Genomic DNA, 20376 nt, shown 5'->3' with positions numbered 1-20376 from the left:
TTTAGCCTTTTCTCCCTCCCATACAAACTTAATGCGTCTATTCTCTCTGTTAACGGCCATGGAATTTACATTCACCTGTTTTTCCTCAATTGCAGCAACTAAACATTTCAGTACCTGATTGTGATGCCAGGTGTAACGTCCTTGGGAAAGACTAACCTTAAAAGCTGTCAGAATATGGCTAAGCGTGCATGCACAAGTGCACAGTGGGCAGGCAGCATCCTCACCTACCCACTGGTTTAGGGTCTGGGGAGTTGGCAGCACATCATAAGTAGCCCCTATGATAAATCTAATCCTGTTAGCCTCCATGCTCCAAAGCTCTCTCCACTTCAACTTCCTTTTCTCCACACTCTCCCAGTTCACCCACTGACCCTGCTTAGCCTGCGACACTGCCTTAGAGCATCTAACTGCTTCCTCTTGTTTCTGTACCTCTTCCACTACCATCTTTCTCCTTTGTATTGCTGATGCCTTGCTCCACAGAGGTTTCCTTGCACACAGCCCGAAGCCTCCACGCCCTTGCTGTACATGGCCTATGATATCCCTATGCCTAAGAGCTGCCTGTGCTTGCTGCATTGCCTCTTTTGGGTTCCACTTCCTCCCTGACTTAACAGTGGGCGCTGTACTCCTAACCACTGGATCCTTTGAATGAGTGAGAGTCATTTCCAGTCTAACTTTAGCACACTTAAACTCAAATCAAATACTTATTTTCCCCACTGTAGGTAGATCCAAAGAGGACTAGAATTTTCTGAACATGCCTTCTCAAGTGTGTAAAGTTTTTGATAGAAGAGTAAAAATCCAGCAGTGACACTGATTTAAAGTGCTGTGCCAGACTGCAGGTCACTGAGTTCCATCTAGAGTTCCACTAGACAAGCGAAACCTGTTTGAGGGATCCCACCGCTCCATTCTCTCGTACTTGCTTCTTTTGAGAGTTTTACTGCAGTAATCCATGTCTGCCATCTTGCGGGATCTTTGGGAATTGCAGACCAGCATGTGTCAAAGGTTGGTGGTTAGGAAACAAACTGTTGTGCTGTTCTTTTTTTTTTTTTTTTTTGCCGAATGCATTACGCAGGCAGGACCAAAGCGAAAGGGGTTGGTGTTTAACAATGTGATTGGGCCAGACCATTGTCAATCGACCCGCTTATGTACTGGTTTTATGGGCCGGTCAGACAAATATGTAAATTTAAAAAAATGTCAGGACTGTTGGCCCAAATATGTTGGCCAGTTCGTCCCTGCCTCCAACACAGGAGTTATTTTCCACCTACAATATCATTCCCCATCAGAAATGCTATATCTTTAATTGGCAATGCAGGGCAAACAGCAACAGGAAACAGGCCAGAAACAAATTTTGACTTAACATATACTAAATGAACTGGTCCGGGAACATAACCTCATAATCTCAACACTTAAAACAGTACTATACCCACTTAAAACAGTACTATACCCAGCAGAAGACTGTTCAGAAAATGGCAAACAATTGACTAAAATGACTGTGAGCCACCAGTGTCACGTGGGATGCGCACAGGACGCTGGTCTTCTTGCACCCCACTGAGTGACACAAAACCATTCAGAATGAAAGGTTTGAAACACGTGGTTGCCACAGGGAACCTTCAACTCGTTTCTAATTAGCCCAACCCCCTTTTGCTACGGGTGAGCCGAAGACTGTTCTTTCTCTTCAAAAGAAGACAGTTAAAAATGACTTGACGAGTTTTGCGGCAATAGAAACATTCCCTTTCTTCCTTTATTGGAACAGCTTTGATTGCATCTTTTACTGCTTGGGTAACATTAGGGTTGCTAAGCAATTATATCCACATCTGTTTTGAGGGACCTTTGCCCATTTTTGAGCCACTTCAGTGAGACTGAAAGGGTGTCTAATTTGGACTGTCCATGTCAGATCCTACATCAGCACTTGTACTTGTAAGTCAATACCTGGAAAAAGACAATCTGATCAAGTTTTAGTTTCTTGATCAAGTCGTGGTAAAAGCAAAAAATGGCTTAGCAGAGTCAAACTGATTGTATGTCTGATGTACTGGAAGGCAAAGGATCAGTACACAGGTACACTATATTACCAAAAGTATTCGCTCACCCATTCAAATGATCAGAATCAGGTGTTCTAATCACTTGGCCTGGCCCCAGGTGTATAAATTCAAGCACTCAGGCATGCAGACTGTGAAACAAGACATTTGTGAAAGAATGGGCCGCTCTCAGGAGCTCAGTGAATTCCAGCGTGGAACTGTCATAGGATGCCACTTGTGCAACAAATCCAGTCGTGAAATTTCCTCGCTCCTAAATATTCCACAGTCAACTGTCAGCTCTATTATAACAAAATGGAAGCGTTTGGGAAAAACAGCAACTCAGCCACGAAGTGGTAGGCCACGTAAAGTGACGGAGAGGGGTCAGCGGATGCTGAAGCGCATAGTGCAAAGAGGTCGCCGACTTTCTGCACAGTCAATTGCTACAGAGCTACAAACTTCATGTGACCTTCAGATTAGCCCAAGTACAGTACGCAGAGAGCTTCATGGAATGGGTTTCCATGGCCGAGCAGCTGCAGCCAAGCCACACATCACCAAGTGCAATGCAAGGCGTCGGATGCAATGGTGTAAAGCACGCCGCCACTGGCCTCTAGAGCAGTGGAGACGCGTTCTCTGGAGTGATGAATCACGCTTTTCCATCTGGCAATCTGATGGACGAGTCTGGGTTTGGAGGTTGCCAGGAGAACGGTACATTTCAGATTGCATTGTGCCAACTGTGAAATTTGGTGGAGGAGGAATTATGGTATGGGGTTGTTTTTCAGGAGCTGGGCTTGGCCCCTTAGTTCCAGTGAAAGGAACATTGAATGCTTCAGGATACCAAAACATTTTGGACAATTCCATGCTCCCAACCTTGTGGGAACAGTTTGGAGCGGGCCCCTTCCTCTTCCAACATGACTGTGCACCAGTGCACAAAGCAAGGTCCATAAAGACGTGGATGACAGAGTCTGGTGTGGATGAACTTGACTGGCCTGCACAGAGTCCTGACCTGAACCCGATAGAACACCTTTGGGATGAATTAGAGCGGAGACTGAGAGCCAGGCCTTCTCGACCAACATCAGTGTGTGACCTCACCAATGCGCTTTTGGAAGAATGGTCAAAAATTCCTATAAACACTCTCCTCAACCTTGTGGACAGTCTTCCCAGAAGAGTTGAAGCTGTAATAGCTGCAAAAGGTGGACCGACATCATATTGAATTCTATGAGTTAGGAATGGGATGGCACTTCAGTTCATAGAATGAGTAAAGGCAGGTGAGCGAATACTTTTGGTAATATAGTGTATTTGTGGTGGGATACAGAAAACCTTGGATTGGGAAACCCATGGCAAAGATTTCCTGCAGTTTAGAAATTAAATCAATAAGGGACTAGAATAGAACAGAATAGGTCTTTATTGTCATTGTCACAAGTACAACGAAATTAAAAGTGCTCTCCTATCAGTGCGTCATTGAATATATTCAAAAAAATATATAAAGATATAAAAAAGAATAACACCCAGTCATTGCATAAAAACAGTATATTGCATATTATTGTCATTGCAGTTGGATAAAAACTGTGTTTGAGTCTATTTGTCCTTGCGTTTATAGATCCGTACCGTCTGCCTGAAGGTAACAGTTCAAACAGGAAGTGACCGGGATGTTCTGGGCTTTTTTTTTATTGAAAGATTAGTTCTTGATAGTCACTGAATGGTGAGAAAAATGGGGTTGTGCAGTGGCAGCATGGAGGGGGGTGACTCCAGGATGCTGGAATTCACTGTTAAGCCTCCTTGAAGTGTCGTTGGCCTAACTTAACGAAACATCTGTGAAGGAAGGTGCTCACTTGAAAACCCCAATTACATGCTGCATACTGCTGTTGACTAGGCAAGGTATCTGATGTCTTCATGTTGATTGGTAGCGATAGTTCTTTGTTTGTTTAGCTGCTGAACGGGCCATACAAGCCAGTAGCATTTGGTTAGCTTGTATTTTGCATGGTTTGAATTGACCACTGTCTGCTGCTGAGCAGGCCATACAAGCCAGCAGCATTTACTTAGTTAATTTAGATTGTAGGTTTGCTAGGGTTTCTTGTTTGGATAGGGCCTCTAAATGTGTTTTGCCTGGGATCTTGACACAAGGGATTGTAATATCTAATCCTGTGTATTAACTAGGGCTGAACGATATGGACAAAATTTCATATCTCGATAATTATGCCAGATATCTCGATATGGATACCATTTTTTAAAAGCCCTCTTTCGAGACTCTGTACACGGGTACCATGTCTTTTGCAATGTGGTATGTTATAGCGTCTGTAATGTGTTTATGTCTGGTGGACGTCGACTCATACGGTGTAACGCTACTGAACGCATCAGCAATCAAACTTTGATTGGGCTTCTTTTGGGATGACTGAGAAGTCCCTGGTGTTTCTCGCAATACACTCTTTGTGCAGCACGTGATGGTGTTGTTTCATGTGGTGAAACATGTTTCTTGTGCTATCTTGCTTCGTCGCAATTTTGGCCAAGCGACCTGCACAACACCTCGCTCTGGTTTACATCATCATTTTTAAATCCAAAATACCTCCAAATAATGGAAGATGATTTATGTTTTGGCACCAAATCAGATTTTGCAATAGTGACACGGGAATCAATTGTCGCTCCCATCCCAAGCCCACAAAAATACTCCCATCATATCCCGATCACGTGACTGCCCCCCAATAAAAATCCTGTCCCGCAAAATCACGAGAGAAAGACTCCCAAATCCCGTCCAGCTCCCTATGTTGTTGTCTAAAGTTGGGCGCACTCACCGCATTGCAGCGTCACTTTTTAATTAAAGCTCCGTCTCCGTCCCGCTCCTGTTGATTATTTGCTCTATCCCGTCCCTATCACGTTACCAACAGTGAAACTGACTCCTGTACTGCGAGACTCCCGTGGGAATACCGTGACCCGCGGGAGTCCCGAAAAATTGTCACCCTCTATTCTGCACCGCCACCGTCCGCATTATCTTCCACGCTCACTTTACTTTCTTTCTTTTTAATTTCCCCGCTGTGTATGTAGTGTGTGTGTGCGTCTCAGTCTCCGTCTCCCTCACTCCCGCCCTCATATGTTTGTCATTGGTCTATATCGTGTACATCGTTGCTTTTTCGATATTAATATCTTGAATGCTCATATCTAGATATAGATACGATAACGATATATCGTTCAGCCCTAGTATTAACGAATCACCCTCTGGAGCACTTTCCTCTGAGCCACTGTGCAGCTGATTTATCATATGCACATGCAGTATGTCAGTATACTCTCAATGGAGGCACGATAGAAGGACACCAGCAGTCTTTGTGTGATGTTATTCTTTCTGAGTATTCCCAGGACGTACAATCTCTGCTGGGCCTTTTTCAGCAGCTCAGAGGTGTTCAGGATAGCCTCTCCTGTATGTGGACTCCCAGGAAGCGGAAGTCTGCCACCCTGTCCACACAGTCCCCATTGATGATTAATGATGGAATCTCGATTTTCTTTCTCCTATAGTCTGTGATGAGTTATTTGGTCTTTGAGGTGTTGAGGAGCAGGTTGTTGACCCTGCTCCATGTTGACAGCCGCTCCACCTATAATGTGATGAGCTATAATCCACAAAAAGCATCCGCACATAGCTCCTCTGCTGCTCAAGGTGTCATAGTGCAGTATGGAGTGCTATGGCATCCTCTGTGGATGAGTTTGCTCTATAGGCAAACTGGTGGGGGTCTAGGCTACGTGGCAGGGCTGCTGTGATCTGACTATGGATCAGATTTTCAAAGCACTTCATCACCACTGGGGTGAGTGCCACTGGGCAGTAGTTGTTGAGGCTAGAAATCTGGTGTTTCTTGGGCAGGGGGACTATAGTTGAGGATTTCGGGCAAAGTGGGACAGTGGTCTGTGCCAGGGACTGGTTGAAAATCTGTGTGAAGATTCCAGCCAGCTGATCTGCACAGTCCTTCAGCACGCATCCCGGGACGCCATCAGGACAAACCGCCTTTCTCGGGTTGGCGGGCCGCAGTATGCGCCTCACCTCATGCTCTTCAATTATGAGGTTTACGCTGCTGTGGACCGTGTGTTGTACTGGCGCTGTATGTGGTGCTGTGACCTCAAAGCGGGCAAAGAAGATGTTCACCTCCTCAGCCAGCGCAGGGTCACCTTCAGCCACTCCAAGGTTGGTCCTGTGGTTGGTCAGATGTTGAACTCCCAGCCACACCTGCCTGCTGTTGTTACTGCTCAGGTGGTCCTCTATCCCCCTCCTGTTGTCTGCCTTGGCCTCTCTGATGCCCCTCATCAAGTCGGCTTCGGCTGTGCTATAGAGGTCTTTGTTGCCGGTGTTCCAAGCTTTTAGCAGCTGCTGCACCACCCGCAGATGTTCCAAATGAAAGCCCAATCTGCGCACCAGTCTTTTAGAATTAAGGAACTTTCACACTGTTGCATATGTTTTGGACATGTCCAAAATTGTATAGATTTTAGGGGATCTATTGTTGAGGCCCTCTCTAAAATATGTGGGAAAACTGTACACCCACCCCCTTTAATTTCACTATTTGGGGTGACAACAGTGGGGTCACCACGTAAGTGCAATATAAACATGATTGCATTCTGTTCTTTGCTGGCCAGGCTTATTCTCTCTAAATGGAAAGATTCTCAACCTCCAACATATGGACATTTGATTAGAGAGGTCATCTGTCAGATCCATCTAGAAAAAATTAGGTATACCATTGGAGTTGGAGAAGGAGCTAACAGACCATATCAGGAAGCTTGTGGAGCAGTTCCATGGCCTTACATCAAAGAAATGCCGTGAATTGGCACTGGAATTAGCAGAAAGAAACAATATTCCTACCCCCAGCAACTGGAAAGAGAAAGGTTTAGCCGGTAGAATGTGCAAGAAATAACATGACTCAGTAGGTTGGCATAGACAATTTGATGACACTTCTGAGCATGACAGGTCCAGCAATGAAAGAAGTGAACCAGATGTCTCAGATCTGCTGGTGGTGACTTTGTCATCGTAAAATTTGTATCCAAATGCAGGAGCCACCATTACATTGCCTTCGTTGACAGTCTTGCGGGTAACAAAGTGAGTGCCAGATTTCTCAGAAGAATCCGAGGGATCACTGGTAGTAAGAAACCCAGGCTGAAGGAACTGCAAGGAGGGAGCAGTTCATATTCCAATCAATGCAAATTTGATTGGCCAACATAGCCAAACAAAGTATAGAACAGGGTGGACTCAGGAGTAATATTCATGTCAGATGGCTTATGTAGTCTCTATAGAAGGACAAATGTCACCTTTGTAGCAGGGTAAATCTCAGCTGACTAGGATGCACTGTTGCTGGCAGGTGGCTGGACAAGAGTCTGAACACGGTCAGTTGATGGCGGGAGACACTCTGGAACAGGATAGCCACTAATAACAGACTGCCTCAATGACACATTCTACATTCCAGACACATCTTGCATTTGTAACTTCTCTATCAACTTTTCGGAATAAAAGCACTATCAATTAAGTGATCAGCTGTACTCCCAAAACATGCATATATGTGTATTTGTCTATCTTTGCTTTGGTCTTTATAAATATGTGTTTACCATGACAGGCTGGTGAAGTGCAGTGACCCTGGAATGTCAGCAGTTCCCAATAACGTCCCAGCTGATACAGTCAAACTTCGCCTCGAGAAGACATTGATCTCCAGGGTTCCCCGGGCAGCCTTTTACAACTTGTCAGATCTGCAGTTCCTATGGCTGACCTACAACTCAATAATATCCATCCACCCCAGCAGCTTTGTGAACCTAAAGGCCCTGCGAGAGTTACATCTTGATGGGAACCTCATGATATCCTTCCCTTGGGAAGGACTCAGGGACATGCCCCTCCTTAAGACTTTGGGTCTACACAACAACCTTCTGTCAAGCCTTCCTGCCCATGCTGCTCTCTTTCTCACCAACATCACTTACCTTGACCTGTCCAGCAACAGGTGCTTACAACTTCTGATCTGTAGACAAGATTCAACAGATGTGCTCAATTTTCCTCTCCTCTCCTCTCCTCTCCTCAGGCTGACTATATTACCTGCTGAGCTGTTGGACCTTTGGTTTCCTCTTCCTGACCAACAAGGAGGACCAATACAAAGAAGGGTTTTGGGTACAGTATGTAATTGAGCCATAGTGCATTTCATCTTATATTGCTGTAAAAACATCTACATTTGAATTTAGAAAAGACAAGACATTTTCTGTTTCACTGTAATGTATTTACCTTTATACCACATGCAAGTGGTTCAGGTTTTGGGAACATTAGCTGAAATATGCCAGTCAGTGTGTGATAGCAACATTAAGTGATTGTTTTCCCTACCACCGTAGATGTGTTGATAAACATGTCACTTTCATCGACAACTCGACACCTTTCTGAGCACAGCAATCTGCAGTACAGAGAAAAGTGTAAAGCTGCAGCTTGTTAAAAATACGGCCCGCGACCTCACTCGAAGTGGCCCTTAGATTCATTTTTGATAATTATAAAAATGTGCCCTCTGCGGCACTGAATCAGTTGTAATGACACAGTTGACCTCTAATGCAGACGCCGCCTCGCGCACGCTTCCACCGGGTCTTCTCTACCAGTGAAGAAGAGACGTTGAGTCTCTGAGAGCTGAGGAAAGAGAAAACTTGATCGAGAAAATCGTGTCTTTCAGGTGAAAGAAGATTATCTGTTCACAGAATGTAAAGGCAAACCTATGCGCTTAGTCTGCTTAGAGACGTTATCTGCCATGAAAGATTTCAATTTAAGTTGCTGCTACAACACGTTGCACAAAGCTAAATACGAGAAGTATACTGAAGCTGCAAGGGCTGCTATCGTAGTGGACCTCAAATCAAAAGTACACAAATAGCGACTTTTTACCAGTGCCCACTGCTGATAGTGGTGAGGTAGAGTGGGTATACAGGGAAAATGTTAGTGTAAAAATGCACAAATTAATAAAAAAAAAAAAAATTCACAGTAAGTGGTTATTTTTTGTTTGCTTCAGTAATAAATAAACATATGTGTGTGTGTGTGTATAAATATATATACATATACACACACACACACACACGCACACACATACACACACACCAACATTTAAAATGGCAGTTTTATTATATCTGGTTAAGTGGGCAGTCCTATGTGGCCTTCAGGTAGTGTCAATGAAAAATCGTGGCCCCCTCCATCATTTTGGTTGCCCATCCCTGATCTAAACAAATCAAATTATCCTGGATACCCAGGTCTCCATGACAACCCCTGGTTGTGTGACTGCCAGATCTTCATGCTGAAATCCTTGTCCATGTCAATGGGGAGTCCTGTAGTTCTTGTGGACCAGCTGCTGATGTGCAGCAGGTCTCTGGGTCAGTCAGGGATTCTTCTGCCCCAGACGGAGCTGTCCCACTGTATGAGGCCCTCTGTCCAGCCTGCAGCCACCAGGGTCATGTCTCCACTTGGCAGCAATGTAATTCTTCGCTGTGACGCAACTGGCTACCCAACACCCACGCTGACCTGGATCAAAACCTCAACCTACCCTAGTAAGCAATCCAGGGTTACTCTCACATGATGAAATGATATTGCCAACATCTATCAGTTCATGTTCTGTTTTCTGTACAGATTGCTGTCAACAAGACATTCTTGAGAACTTTGAGCACCCACCCAGGATTTTGGAGAGTTGTAAGTGTTTTTTTATTATTATTTCTTGTGCTAGATTCTATAGCACAAAGGGTTCACATTCTCTTTCCTTGCTGTTTGCATAGTCACGCAGTAAGGTGACTAAAATTCTAATCATGTTATGTCTTAAATCAAATCCAGTGATTCCCACTTTCATATATGTCACATGTGATTCAGTAAAGAGTTAAACACAATAACGCAAAACATTTTACTTTGTCATAGCACTGGCTTGATAGGTGAACACATTTTTGATTCTGTTTCTATTCAGTTGGTAAGGTAGTCAATCATTGTGTAACCTGTGACTGTTCTGCATCTTGAATGGTTACCATCCTTGCTTGCTTGTTGTTGCTGCCCCTTGTTCCCCAATTTTTTTTTGTCTTGTTTATTATATTACATATTTATATAATCTATATATTATATTGTTTATTAAATTGGTGTGATTGGAATACGGTACAGAGGGAGACGATTGTACACTTTTATATGTTGCAGTTATGCAGGAATCTCCTCGTGTTGGTGTTCGCTGGTCAATAATCAGCCTGAACGGGTTATCATACAAGGATGCTGGTGAATATCGCTGCCAGGCACGAAACATGGCAGGTATAGCTGAAGCCCCAGTTAAACTGAAGATCGTGGGAGCTACAAGACTATCCCGGCTTCCAAAGAAGTCCCAAAAGACTAAATTGTTATCAAAATATAGGGAGTCATACCAGACCCCATCCTCAAACAACACTTCATTATCAAAGGAGAATCAGATACTTGCCAATATCACACTACCATCCAATAACAATGCCCGGAATACGCGTGACCTTCCATTCAAAGTTTTTCAGGAAGATAAGTACAATACTGTAAAAGGCATAAAATGAACTTACAAACTTGAAAGAAACAGAAACCAACATTGGTTAAGTCATCTATACCTGAGGCCTCTCACAACTCCACATGAAACACTTTTGAGTTTACTGAAGGTGGTCAGTTACTTTGCTGAATCCAACATTGGGGATGTACATTATTTGTAAGATGTTGAGTTGTAGTGCTCTTGTTTTTTTGGGAGCATTCTGCACTACAAAATCATGCCTAGTTTGTTCATGTAACTTAATAACAATAAAATGTTTGACACAAACTTGATGTAGTGTCTGAAAGACTGTTTTGTTTTACAAGTTTGGGTTTACAGCAGAGGTCTGAAATTACTGTACTACACCACCATATGTTTAGGACATATTATGTGAAATACCAAATCAGTCTATAAAACAGTATTTAGCATTTTAATCAGTCACATTTACAAATGTCACTTAACACTTTTAGGGCTCTTTCATTATGCCACACCCCTGGGCCTGGCCTGGATCAAGTAAACCTGTATCGGAGGACATAGAATAGAACAGAACATCTTTATTGTCAAAAACTGAATTGAAATTAATTGAAAATACTGTCATTGAAAATGTAAACGGTGCGTTTTCTGGTTTAGCGACCACTAAGATGGCTTTTCTTTAACTTCATTTTGTTAGCAAACAGCCTAATTGAGGATGATCAATATGGCGGGGGCACATTTTTGACTCTATGGATGACATTCCTGCTGAATCCCTTACAGATGAGGGCCCTCTCACAGAAGAGAGGCTTTCCCTCTCTAAAGCCGCATTTAAACACCTACTACTGGGTTTTTCTTTTAACCCCACCTTTGGAAACCCTAACGAACATTTTCAGTTTATCAGAGTTCCAAACCTCATTGGTTGTTATTGTGTTTTGTGCAGTTCAGTGCAGAAACTCGATCTAAAAACTGGGAAATGAATCTTAGTTCATGGTACTGGCAAATAATATGATATCCATGCAGCTTCGGCACTGTCAATAAAGCAGAACTGGTGTAAAACAACTAAGCCTGGTAAGATACTCCAACGGTGCATTTTCAGACATCATTTCACTCCCTACCTTCAGTTTAGGACTCACATAGAACATAGATTTTCAACAACAGGCATAACAAGGAGTAGGCATCAGATGACGTGAGTATCAGAAAGCTATGGGCATAAAAACACAGACAACACTTTAGACAGCCTAAATCCACAGAAATATGGCAAGAAAGATATACAATAGGTGCCTGATGTCTTAAAAAACTCTTTTAAGAATTAGTGCTGTTTTGAAGGCAATGATTGATCACACCAAATGTTGATTAGTGCAGCCCTCATGCAAAAAAATTTAATCTGAAATATATTTTATCACATGTAAAATCTGTTTAATTCCTAAAACAAAATCAGAAATAGATTTATTTAATAGCATATTTAAAGTCTAAATATATGTATTCGGGCATCTCATAAAGTTAGTTAAGTTCCATAGAGATAACTAATTGTTATCAGAATCAGAATCAGCTTTAATGGCCAAGTATGTGCACATACAGGGAATTTGACTCCGGTAACTCTCTTTTACATAAACACATGGAACTTAAATAAGTGAAAGAAAAAAAAAATAAAATAAATCTGTGCACATAAAATATGGGATAAGAGCAGATATATACACCAAACCAGGGTTTTGTACAGTGAATATATACAATAGTGCAGCGTTATTGTTTATTGTTCATGTGGATGGTCTCACACTCTGTGACTGCTCAGAGTTCATCATTATAACTATGTAACTATGTAACTTTTCTTTTCATTGACATATTACTTGAGACAACATTAAAAAAGGAGGGGATACAATTGTAATATTTCCCTACTGAAGCAAAGATAATCTGATTAATATTCTATGAATAAATTGTGATAACCTTTTCAAATTTCTTCTTTGGTTTAACAGGCAGCCCATAGGCTAATATTCCAAATGTGGCCTAATAACAGCTCTTTTGCATCAAACACTATTTACTAAATCCTTGAACAATGCTGCAGGACAAATAAAGTGGGAGGAGAGATGCTGTAAGAACTAGTATACTACTTCTTCCCTGCCCGACAGCACAGCTTCATGTTGCAGTAGCGGGAGTACTGTGGGCTGGCTTTGTGACGTGCCAGTAGGTGTCGGATTTGCCGCTGCAATAAAGAGCCAGAGGCAGCAGAGGCCGCTTAGCAGTGTAGTGGAGAGTCGTCCCAGCATTAACAGCCACAACGGCGTGCCTTCTTAGCTCAGTCCTATCCGTGACTATCCGTGTGACTGAGAAAGCTGCAACAGCGGACATGTTGCCACTCCGGCCTTCTCTCTAACTTATCTATCACGGTAAACAAGTCTGCTCAGTGGGCTGAGCGTCCGACGTCACAGCAATTTAAAACATATTTGATTGGTAAGTAATTATTATTATTTTTTATTTATTTATTTATTTATTTATTTTTGAAAATCGAATAAAATTTTGCCAACATCCCAAAACTGAAGTAGTAAACAGACTTTTATATCAATTATGTGCGCCCCTCCTACGTTGTTTGAAGTTTGTGTAGGCCGACAAAGATCCAAACTATTTTAATCAGCCAGAGCCACGAAGTGTAATTTTCCAAATTATTATCTAAGGACCTGTGATAGACTGGTGACCTGTCCAGGGTGTACCCCTGCCTCTCGCCCGATGACAGCTGGGATAGGCTCCAGCAGACCCCCGCGACCCTTAACAAGAATAAGCGGGTACAGAAGATGAATGAATGAATGAATTATCTAAGCACTGGGGAAAAATAAATAAAATTATAAATAATAGCACAACAGGTGTCAATCCATTGGCCAATTTAAAAGTTACATTGCATCGGTATTATTTCCAGGTGTGTTAGCGACAAACCTTGTAACTGGTAAAGGTTGCGTTGGCTTTATTCTAGTCTATTTAAATTGATGATTCAGAAAGACCACTGCTGTAGCCAGTCTATCAAAGTGCATTTTCCGTTATTATCAACTCATACCCTAGTATTTATATATCGGCCTACGAAATGTCTCCAGAATTCAGACCAATAGAGCTGCAGCCTGGTTTTAATTTTGATGCATAACCGGTTTTATTTGGCTGACAAAGACCTCTAGAACAATATAAACAAACATCTCCACAGACAACCGAGAAGAACAAAAAAGAATAGACCAGCTTGGCATTAAATGCTCGGCTTCATTTCCAGCACCACTAGTTAATTATGCTGGCCCGTTTAAATTAATTCTATAGACATGTATAATGGGCCAGTGTGATGGACTAAAGCAATACCTTAGCTGATGGAGACCACATCACGGTGGATATGTTGGTGCAACATTTCTATTTTTCTATAAGTTCTATGGTACCATTGAAGATGTTATCAGACCAGACTTTTGGGCAACTTAAAATTCGATGAGGACTTCACTATTCACTACAGACTTTTCACTTGATATTTCGTTGATATAAATGTGGTAACATTTAAATATATGAAGTCATTATCAAAATAACCACACGAATAAATATTTAAATAAATAAAAATCAGAACACATGTCTTTTTCCACACTGTTTTCCTGGGTATACTTCGTACAGGCTTCTACGCCAGTTCTGATTCTGATTAAATGAAGCAAAGGTGAAAAGCAACATTTCGGTTTTAGCAGCAATCCCCTGTGCAGAATTTCACAAGCTTGACATTCTAGGATGTAGACATCAAATGGTTAAAAGTGTGGAGAGGCTCAGCAGCAGGGCACTTATCTCCTCTAATGACCTCCCACATAAAAGTCAATTACTTCTGCATCATGATCAGAAAGTAACAGACCATAGGGGGCTGGTTGAACTCCATTGCTCTGCATTAAAACCACTTCACTGGAGTTTGTTGGACGAGTGAACTCAGGAATTTTGTTATCACACTTATTTAAAATAAATAAATAAATAAATTCTACTGCTTATATCAAGCTGAGAGAATGAGAGAACTATTTTCTTTATCTATTACTATACAATAATCACTACAGGACAACATTATAACAGAAGTAATTTTATAATTAACTTTAAAAAGCTGATCCGACAAAATACAAGTTATTGACAATGATAAATGTTTGTTAATCTAACTGAAGGAAGTTGCCCAATGTCTGGCAAATTCCTTGTATTCATAAACTTAAAATAATACTATTTTCATCGGTCCCAACAAGCTGAACTGACCCTATGTTTTCCCAGATGAAGTTAATATCCAGTTCACATTGGCCTAGAGGCAGGCCACACTGGACAGATCACCAGTCCATCACATCAATTCATCACAGGCCTTACACAGAGATATTTTAAAATATTTGGAACTGCGGCAGGAATAAACAAAAACACACTGGCTAACCAGCAGGTTCGAACCGAGAACCTTCTCGTGATTCACAATATTATTAGTAAGCGTTAAGAAAGAAAATATTAAATTGTTATTAATTAAAGCCAATATTTGCTTGAACAACATTTTGTTCAAAATAAACTGACTGTTGGGTTCACCAAAGTTGAAGAGGTTTTCTCTTATTTTGAATCAGATAATCAGTGAGTTAAAAAAAAGAGAGAAAAACAAACGTTTATTAACAAAAGTTTATTGTCATTATGATTACATATTAGTGTCATTAAATAGCACTGCTGGTAAGAGCCATGCATCTGTTTTAAAGCTGTCTGCCATTGCTATTTCTGTTCTCTAATCTAAACCAAGCTATTTCATATGTTCCGTAGTTGCTGTACATGTCAATTGAATGAGGACTACAAAGAGAACCAGTTCGTTATCCATAACATTTTTTGGCCTGCTGCAACTATATTTTAAGTGCTTAAGACCACTGAATTGTGATTGATGTGCCAGATTTTTTTCCAATTTTCTCTCCAGTCTACAGCGGTTTATTCATGCAATAGTCTATGATTCGCTGTTTGCAATTGCAGAAGGTCAGACTTAAAAACAACAACAACAAAAATACTTGCATTGGATGAGAAGTCTCTGGAAATGTGAGGAATTTTTAAAGTTTTGTATAGCCTTGATCCAGTAGCAAGGTCTCATGAACATCCCTTAAAGGCTGAAAATAAGCTCCCGTAGAACAGCTTCATCGGACTGTCAGACTACCTAATGCATTGAGCTACTCTCATCTACTGCTCTACTCTTCTCATTTTTCCCTCTCATGCATTAATGTTCCTCTGTTGCTCTCTCTCTCTCTCTCTTTCTCTCCCTGTCCCATTTTGCACTCTTTTTTTAATTTGTCTCTGACTCTGGAGCTTTTATGTCTCTGGTCAGCAGTCCAGTTACCCTTCCCTACCAAACTATAAAAAATACTGGCTCTGCATTTTCCTGCATGTCTCAGCTACATATATATATATAATTCATTCAGAAAGTTGCATATTTTCATTCACTAATATTTTTTGTCTCAATTAGACAGTCTGCTGGATTTAGTGCAGCAGCCATGAGCAGCAAGGCCCTGCAAGCACCAGTCCCTCTCCACCCATCCTTTCATCTGGCCAATTGCTCCCTCTTCCAAAGCACTACAGGTCTACAGCTGCCAGTAGATAATTTTCAAAGTCTATACAGCTTCACTGCCCTGCAGACCATACACCTTCATCAGTGGACCCTCGGCTACCCACCTCTCTCCCTGCCGCGCCGCATCATCTCCAAGGTCCCTCCTCAATTCTCTATGCCTTCCCACGCCCTCCTGCAGCCCAAACAGGACTCAGCAGGCCCGCCACAGACCTCCAGGAACAAGCCCCGCTTTGATTTTGCCAACCTAGCAGTAGCAGCCACCCAGAAGGATAATGGAAAAGTGGAGGAACTGAGCATGGCAGCTGCTGCTGCCAGTGTGGCACAGGCTTCATCTCAACAGCTGACCTCAGCCACTATGGGATGTCTGCTAGATGTAACCAAACTCTGCTCATCAGAGAACAAGTCTAGCCGAGGTCGACTGCCCTCCAAAACCAAGAAAGAATTTGTCTGCAGGTTCTGTGGTCGACATTTTACCAAATCCTACAACCTTCTGATCCATGAGAGGACGCATACAGATGAAAGGCCATATACTTGTGATATCTGTCACAAGGCCTTCCGGAGGCAAGACCACCTCAGGGACCACAGGTGAGAACACTGCTTTACAAACTGAAGAAGCTATTTGTATGAGAAAACTAAAACCAGTCCAGCTTTGTTTTGTTTTAGCTTTTATGTGCTTTACTGTCCTGAGTATTTAAATTGCATAATTAACTGTGTCTCAACCTGCTGTCCAGGCATTCTTAAATCAAACAGTTGTGGTTCCCCACTGAGGAGGTATTCTCTCAACAACATACTGTATCTTTGTATGTAGGAACCCTGAGTTGGTAAAGCTGGCCAGTGGTTGGTATACCAATGTTTCTTTATTCATCATGACATACTCTACAACATGCATTTTTGTATAAAGGCTTGATGTCTATTGGTCCATTTCTTAATGTTAATAAAGAGTTGCACAGTCACCATTTTATCATTTATTTTTACATGGATTGTTTAAATGGTGGTACCAGTAAAAGCATAAATACAAGAAAAAATATTTGCTCTCACCTGTGTCTCTGTCTGTGTCAACTGAGAATGTTTTCACCTGATCTTACATTAATATACCATCAGATGTGTGTGATCGACAACTGTACAAATGTACTGTAACTGTACAAGGCTTAATGGAGGAACATGTAACTGTAAATGCTAATAGTAATCATTCATTCATTCATTCATTCATTTTCTATACCTGGTTATTCCTGTTGAGGGTTGCGGGGGTCTGCTGGAGCCTATCCCAGCTGTCATCGGGCGGGGGGGGCTTGAGTGCTAGAGATAGAGATACTAGAGATACTGCAAAGAAGAATCAAATTTTCAAGAATCATTTGGACTTTGTCTTGTTGCATTTGTTCCTAAAGCTAAACATTAGTACTAAAGAAAGAAGTGCAGTTTTTAATATTGCTTTGTTCTCGATTTTTGGACATTTTGGAACAGCCATGAAGCCAGACACACTTGGACCTAAACATTATTATTCTAAACACTAACTTCCTGCACGGTTGTGTTTCTCTTACAGGTACATTCATTCCAAAGAAAAGCCCTTCAAATGTCAGGAGTGTGGAAAAGGCTTCTGTCAATCTAGGACTCTGGCTGTCCACAAAACACTGCACATGCAGGTCAAGGAACTGAAATCAGCGGAGATCAAGTGATTTACTCTGTCAACAGGGAGCAGGACACTGTATATATATATATGGCCAAAGGCAACAACATGAAGCCAAAAGCCTTTTCATTTCAGTTGTTGCAGGCAGAGACCTTAATTTTAGTCCATATAGGAATAATACAATCCAATACACATGGATGTATGCAATGTTAAATGGACTCTAAAAACCCCAGTGGATGCTCACTATAAAAGCTTACTGTAGCCTAAAATCTTGTAACCCAAAGAGTGACAAGGTTACGAGACTACAAGGCTATGTATATAAAGATACATTATCATTTTTGAAAAATTAAAAAATAAGAATCATCAAAGCCATACTAACAACAAACTGTACATTTCCCTCATTTTTAAAAGCATACGTGTGTTATATTATTATAAATGCATTATATTAAAATGTATTTTTGCACTTTACCCTGATTATTAACTATTTACTGTACATATCACAGGATTATTATTCTTTATTTTTAAATAATACTTTTTAAATAAACTATTTTACTGCAAATGCCTTGATTACATGTATGAAGTGAAATGTTGGTCTTGGAGGCAAGAATGTAGGTAATCATCTATCAACCTTGAGACTAGATAGTGATGATACTGATGAAAAGACCAGCTACTTACTGGTATCCTTATTTCTTCCACTTTCAAACTGTAGACAGGATTACATTGTGTTAGGTTAACAGTAACAACAGAATTCGTCCAAATATTAAAGAATATTATGAGATTAAAAGGTCCTTATTGCAGGTCAAATTAATTCTCACATCACCGTGGTTTTATTTATTTCTATTTACATTTTATATTTATTGAAGCACAGTAAATGGCACTGAGGTTAAAACAACCAGTTACAGCAACCCCAAACAGGACAGCAGCATTGCAGGACAGTAGAGAATCAGACACCAATCAAAACAATAAGACCTAGCTATGTATAAGCGTTTAAAGAACATAGAAAGTTACTGTCATTACAACAGCAAACACAAAGACAACTGATAAAGGGACTATTTGGCATTTTTAGCTTAGAACACGAGTAGGTCACAGTGAAAATGCAACTATATTGATGTTTAGCTGGATTAATGTTTGCCATGTTTACAGTCATGTAATTCTTTCTGTGAAGACCAATAACTACACACAGCTGAATGTGACTAAACATTTCATAACAAAAGACATCTAGTAGTAGTCAAGGATTACAAAAAACCCCCCCAAAAAACTAAACAAAACGAAAGCCAATTAAATAGACTGCCATTGTCATTCCTATAAGCAAGCAGCTATGTAATAGGTGTCCTCTACATTACCAGCATTTTTATTCGAAGCATATATTAATTTGATCTGCTTTTTTGCTGACATGAACTTGTAGATGTACTGTTCATGTCACTGTTCATATGTTGCTTTTATGTTTTTATGAGCAGCAATGATACTTTACCGTGTTGTTCAGCATTCTACATGGAAACCTATCTGTGCTGTTATTGCTAACACAACTCGTCAATCACATTAACGATTTAGCATGGCAGAATGTAATAAAATGCAGGAGCAGTCTTGCATTTCTGTACTATCCAAGTGACATGTGGTCTTCAAGTTCAGAGATTTCAGAAATATATATATATACACAGACTGTCTTAGAACATTATTAGAACAACATTGACCGTCTTTTCTGACAATGCTTTGGTTTAGGAACAACTAAAAAAACATAAAGAACAGCACAAGGTGTTGACCCGGCCTCCAAATTCACTAGATCCCAAACTGATCCAGTATGGGATGCACTGGAACAAGCCTGATCCACAGAGGCCCCTTTTCTCAACCCACAGGACCCAAAGGCCCCCACTAACAACATTCTGTTGTCAGACACCATAGGACACCCACAGAAGCCCATGTCCAGTATTAGGCAGGTGGTCATAATGTGCAATTGGGGATGGCTGCTGCCATCAAGGAATGCCATTGCTATGGAGTGGGGGTGCCTGGTCTGGTACATGTCTAAGTAACATCTACAGGAATGCCAGGTCAAAATGTTTCCTAGCAGAACATTGCATCCTGTCAGTGGTCATAATGTTATGTCTGATCTGTGTATATATACAGTATATTAGGGGATTGTGCCTAACAGTTCCTAAGCCAAGAAGTCAGACTAAAATGCAAGTAAGTGAACAGGTATAGCTCAACTGGTTCGACTCAGCAGACAAGTGTACATGTGTCTATTTGTTGCCATATTTAGTACGCCATACAGGAAGAACATTGATTTTCCAGAGGAAAGAGAAGAACTTAGCGGATGGCCAGCCTGTTGCTCAGTCAGGAACTCATATCTCTGTCAACAACTCACTGAGATGCCAGGAACACACACACACACCCACGCACACACACACACGTGCACACAGGCAGGCAGGCAGCTTGAGATGCCAGGGGATGGTGTACGTGACTTGCTTATTAAATACATAAATGTAAAACTTTACAGTGTAGGGAAGCAGGACCACTGTGATACCTAGCTCATGTCTTAGCTCCATAGCTGCTGTTAGTCATAGATGGTCAATATATATAAATATATGGTTGCAGTAGATTATTATTTGCATTTAATTGGCAGTACAATGAGGCAGTTACATAATGCAGAGGCTTGCAGAGCAGCAGAGACAGCAGAATCCATTGCTGCATACAGTATGTTACATACTGTTCACAGTGTGACCAGATCAGATCAGATCAGCCCAGAAAGTA

The 20376-nt window shown here is 41.3% G+C and overlaps 2 protein-coding genes across 2 annotated transcripts; both read left to right on the top strand.

Annotated features, from left to right (window-relative positions):
- Positions 1–7607: 7607 nt before the first annotated feature.
- Positions 7608–11634, top strand: lrit3b (leucine-rich repeat, immunoglobulin-like and transmembrane domains 3b; the record flags this gene model as incomplete). The annotated part of the gene is made up of 5 exons (XM_084569274.1): positions 7608–8130; positions 9141–9521; positions 9601–9660; positions 9926–9928; positions 10102–11634. The coding sequence occupies 5 exons, from the start codon at positions 7608–7610 to the stop codon at positions 10518–10520; spliced, it is 1386 nt and encodes a 461-aa protein (XP_084425400.1). The 3' UTR covers positions 10521–11634.
- An 884-nt stretch (positions 11635–12518) lies between these two features.
- Positions 12519–19742, top strand: osr1 (odd-skipped related transcription factor 1). Its single transcript, XM_084569399.1, has 3 exons — positions 12519–12904; positions 15906–16592; positions 17548–19742. Exons 2-3 carry the CDS (start codon positions 15934–15936, stop codon positions 17678–17680), a joined length of 792 nt encoding a protein of 263 aa, XP_084425525.1. The 5' UTR covers positions 12519–12904; positions 15906–15933; the 3' UTR covers positions 17681–19742.
- Positions 19743–20376: the final 634 nt, after the last annotated feature.

This window comes from Chelon labrosus (assembly GCF_963514085.1).
Source record: "Chelon labrosus genome assembly, chromosome: 20".
Classification (NCBI taxonomy): Eukaryota; Metazoa; Chordata; class Actinopteri; order Mugiliformes; family Mugilidae; genus Chelon; species Chelon labrosus.
The sequence above is the reverse complement of the archived record's forward strand: the minus strand, read 5'-3'. Positions and strand labels throughout refer to the sequence as shown.

Excerpts from the sequence above, each read along its gene's own strand:
- osr1 (XM_084569399.1), top strand. The coding sequence starts at position 15,934 with ATGAGCAGCAAGGCCCTGCAAGCACCAGTCCCTCTCCACCCATCCTTT. Across the intron at positions 16,593-17,547 it reads GACCACCTCAGGGACCACAG|GTACATTCATTCCAAAGAAA; the intron begins GTGAGAACACTG and ends TTTCTCTTACAG.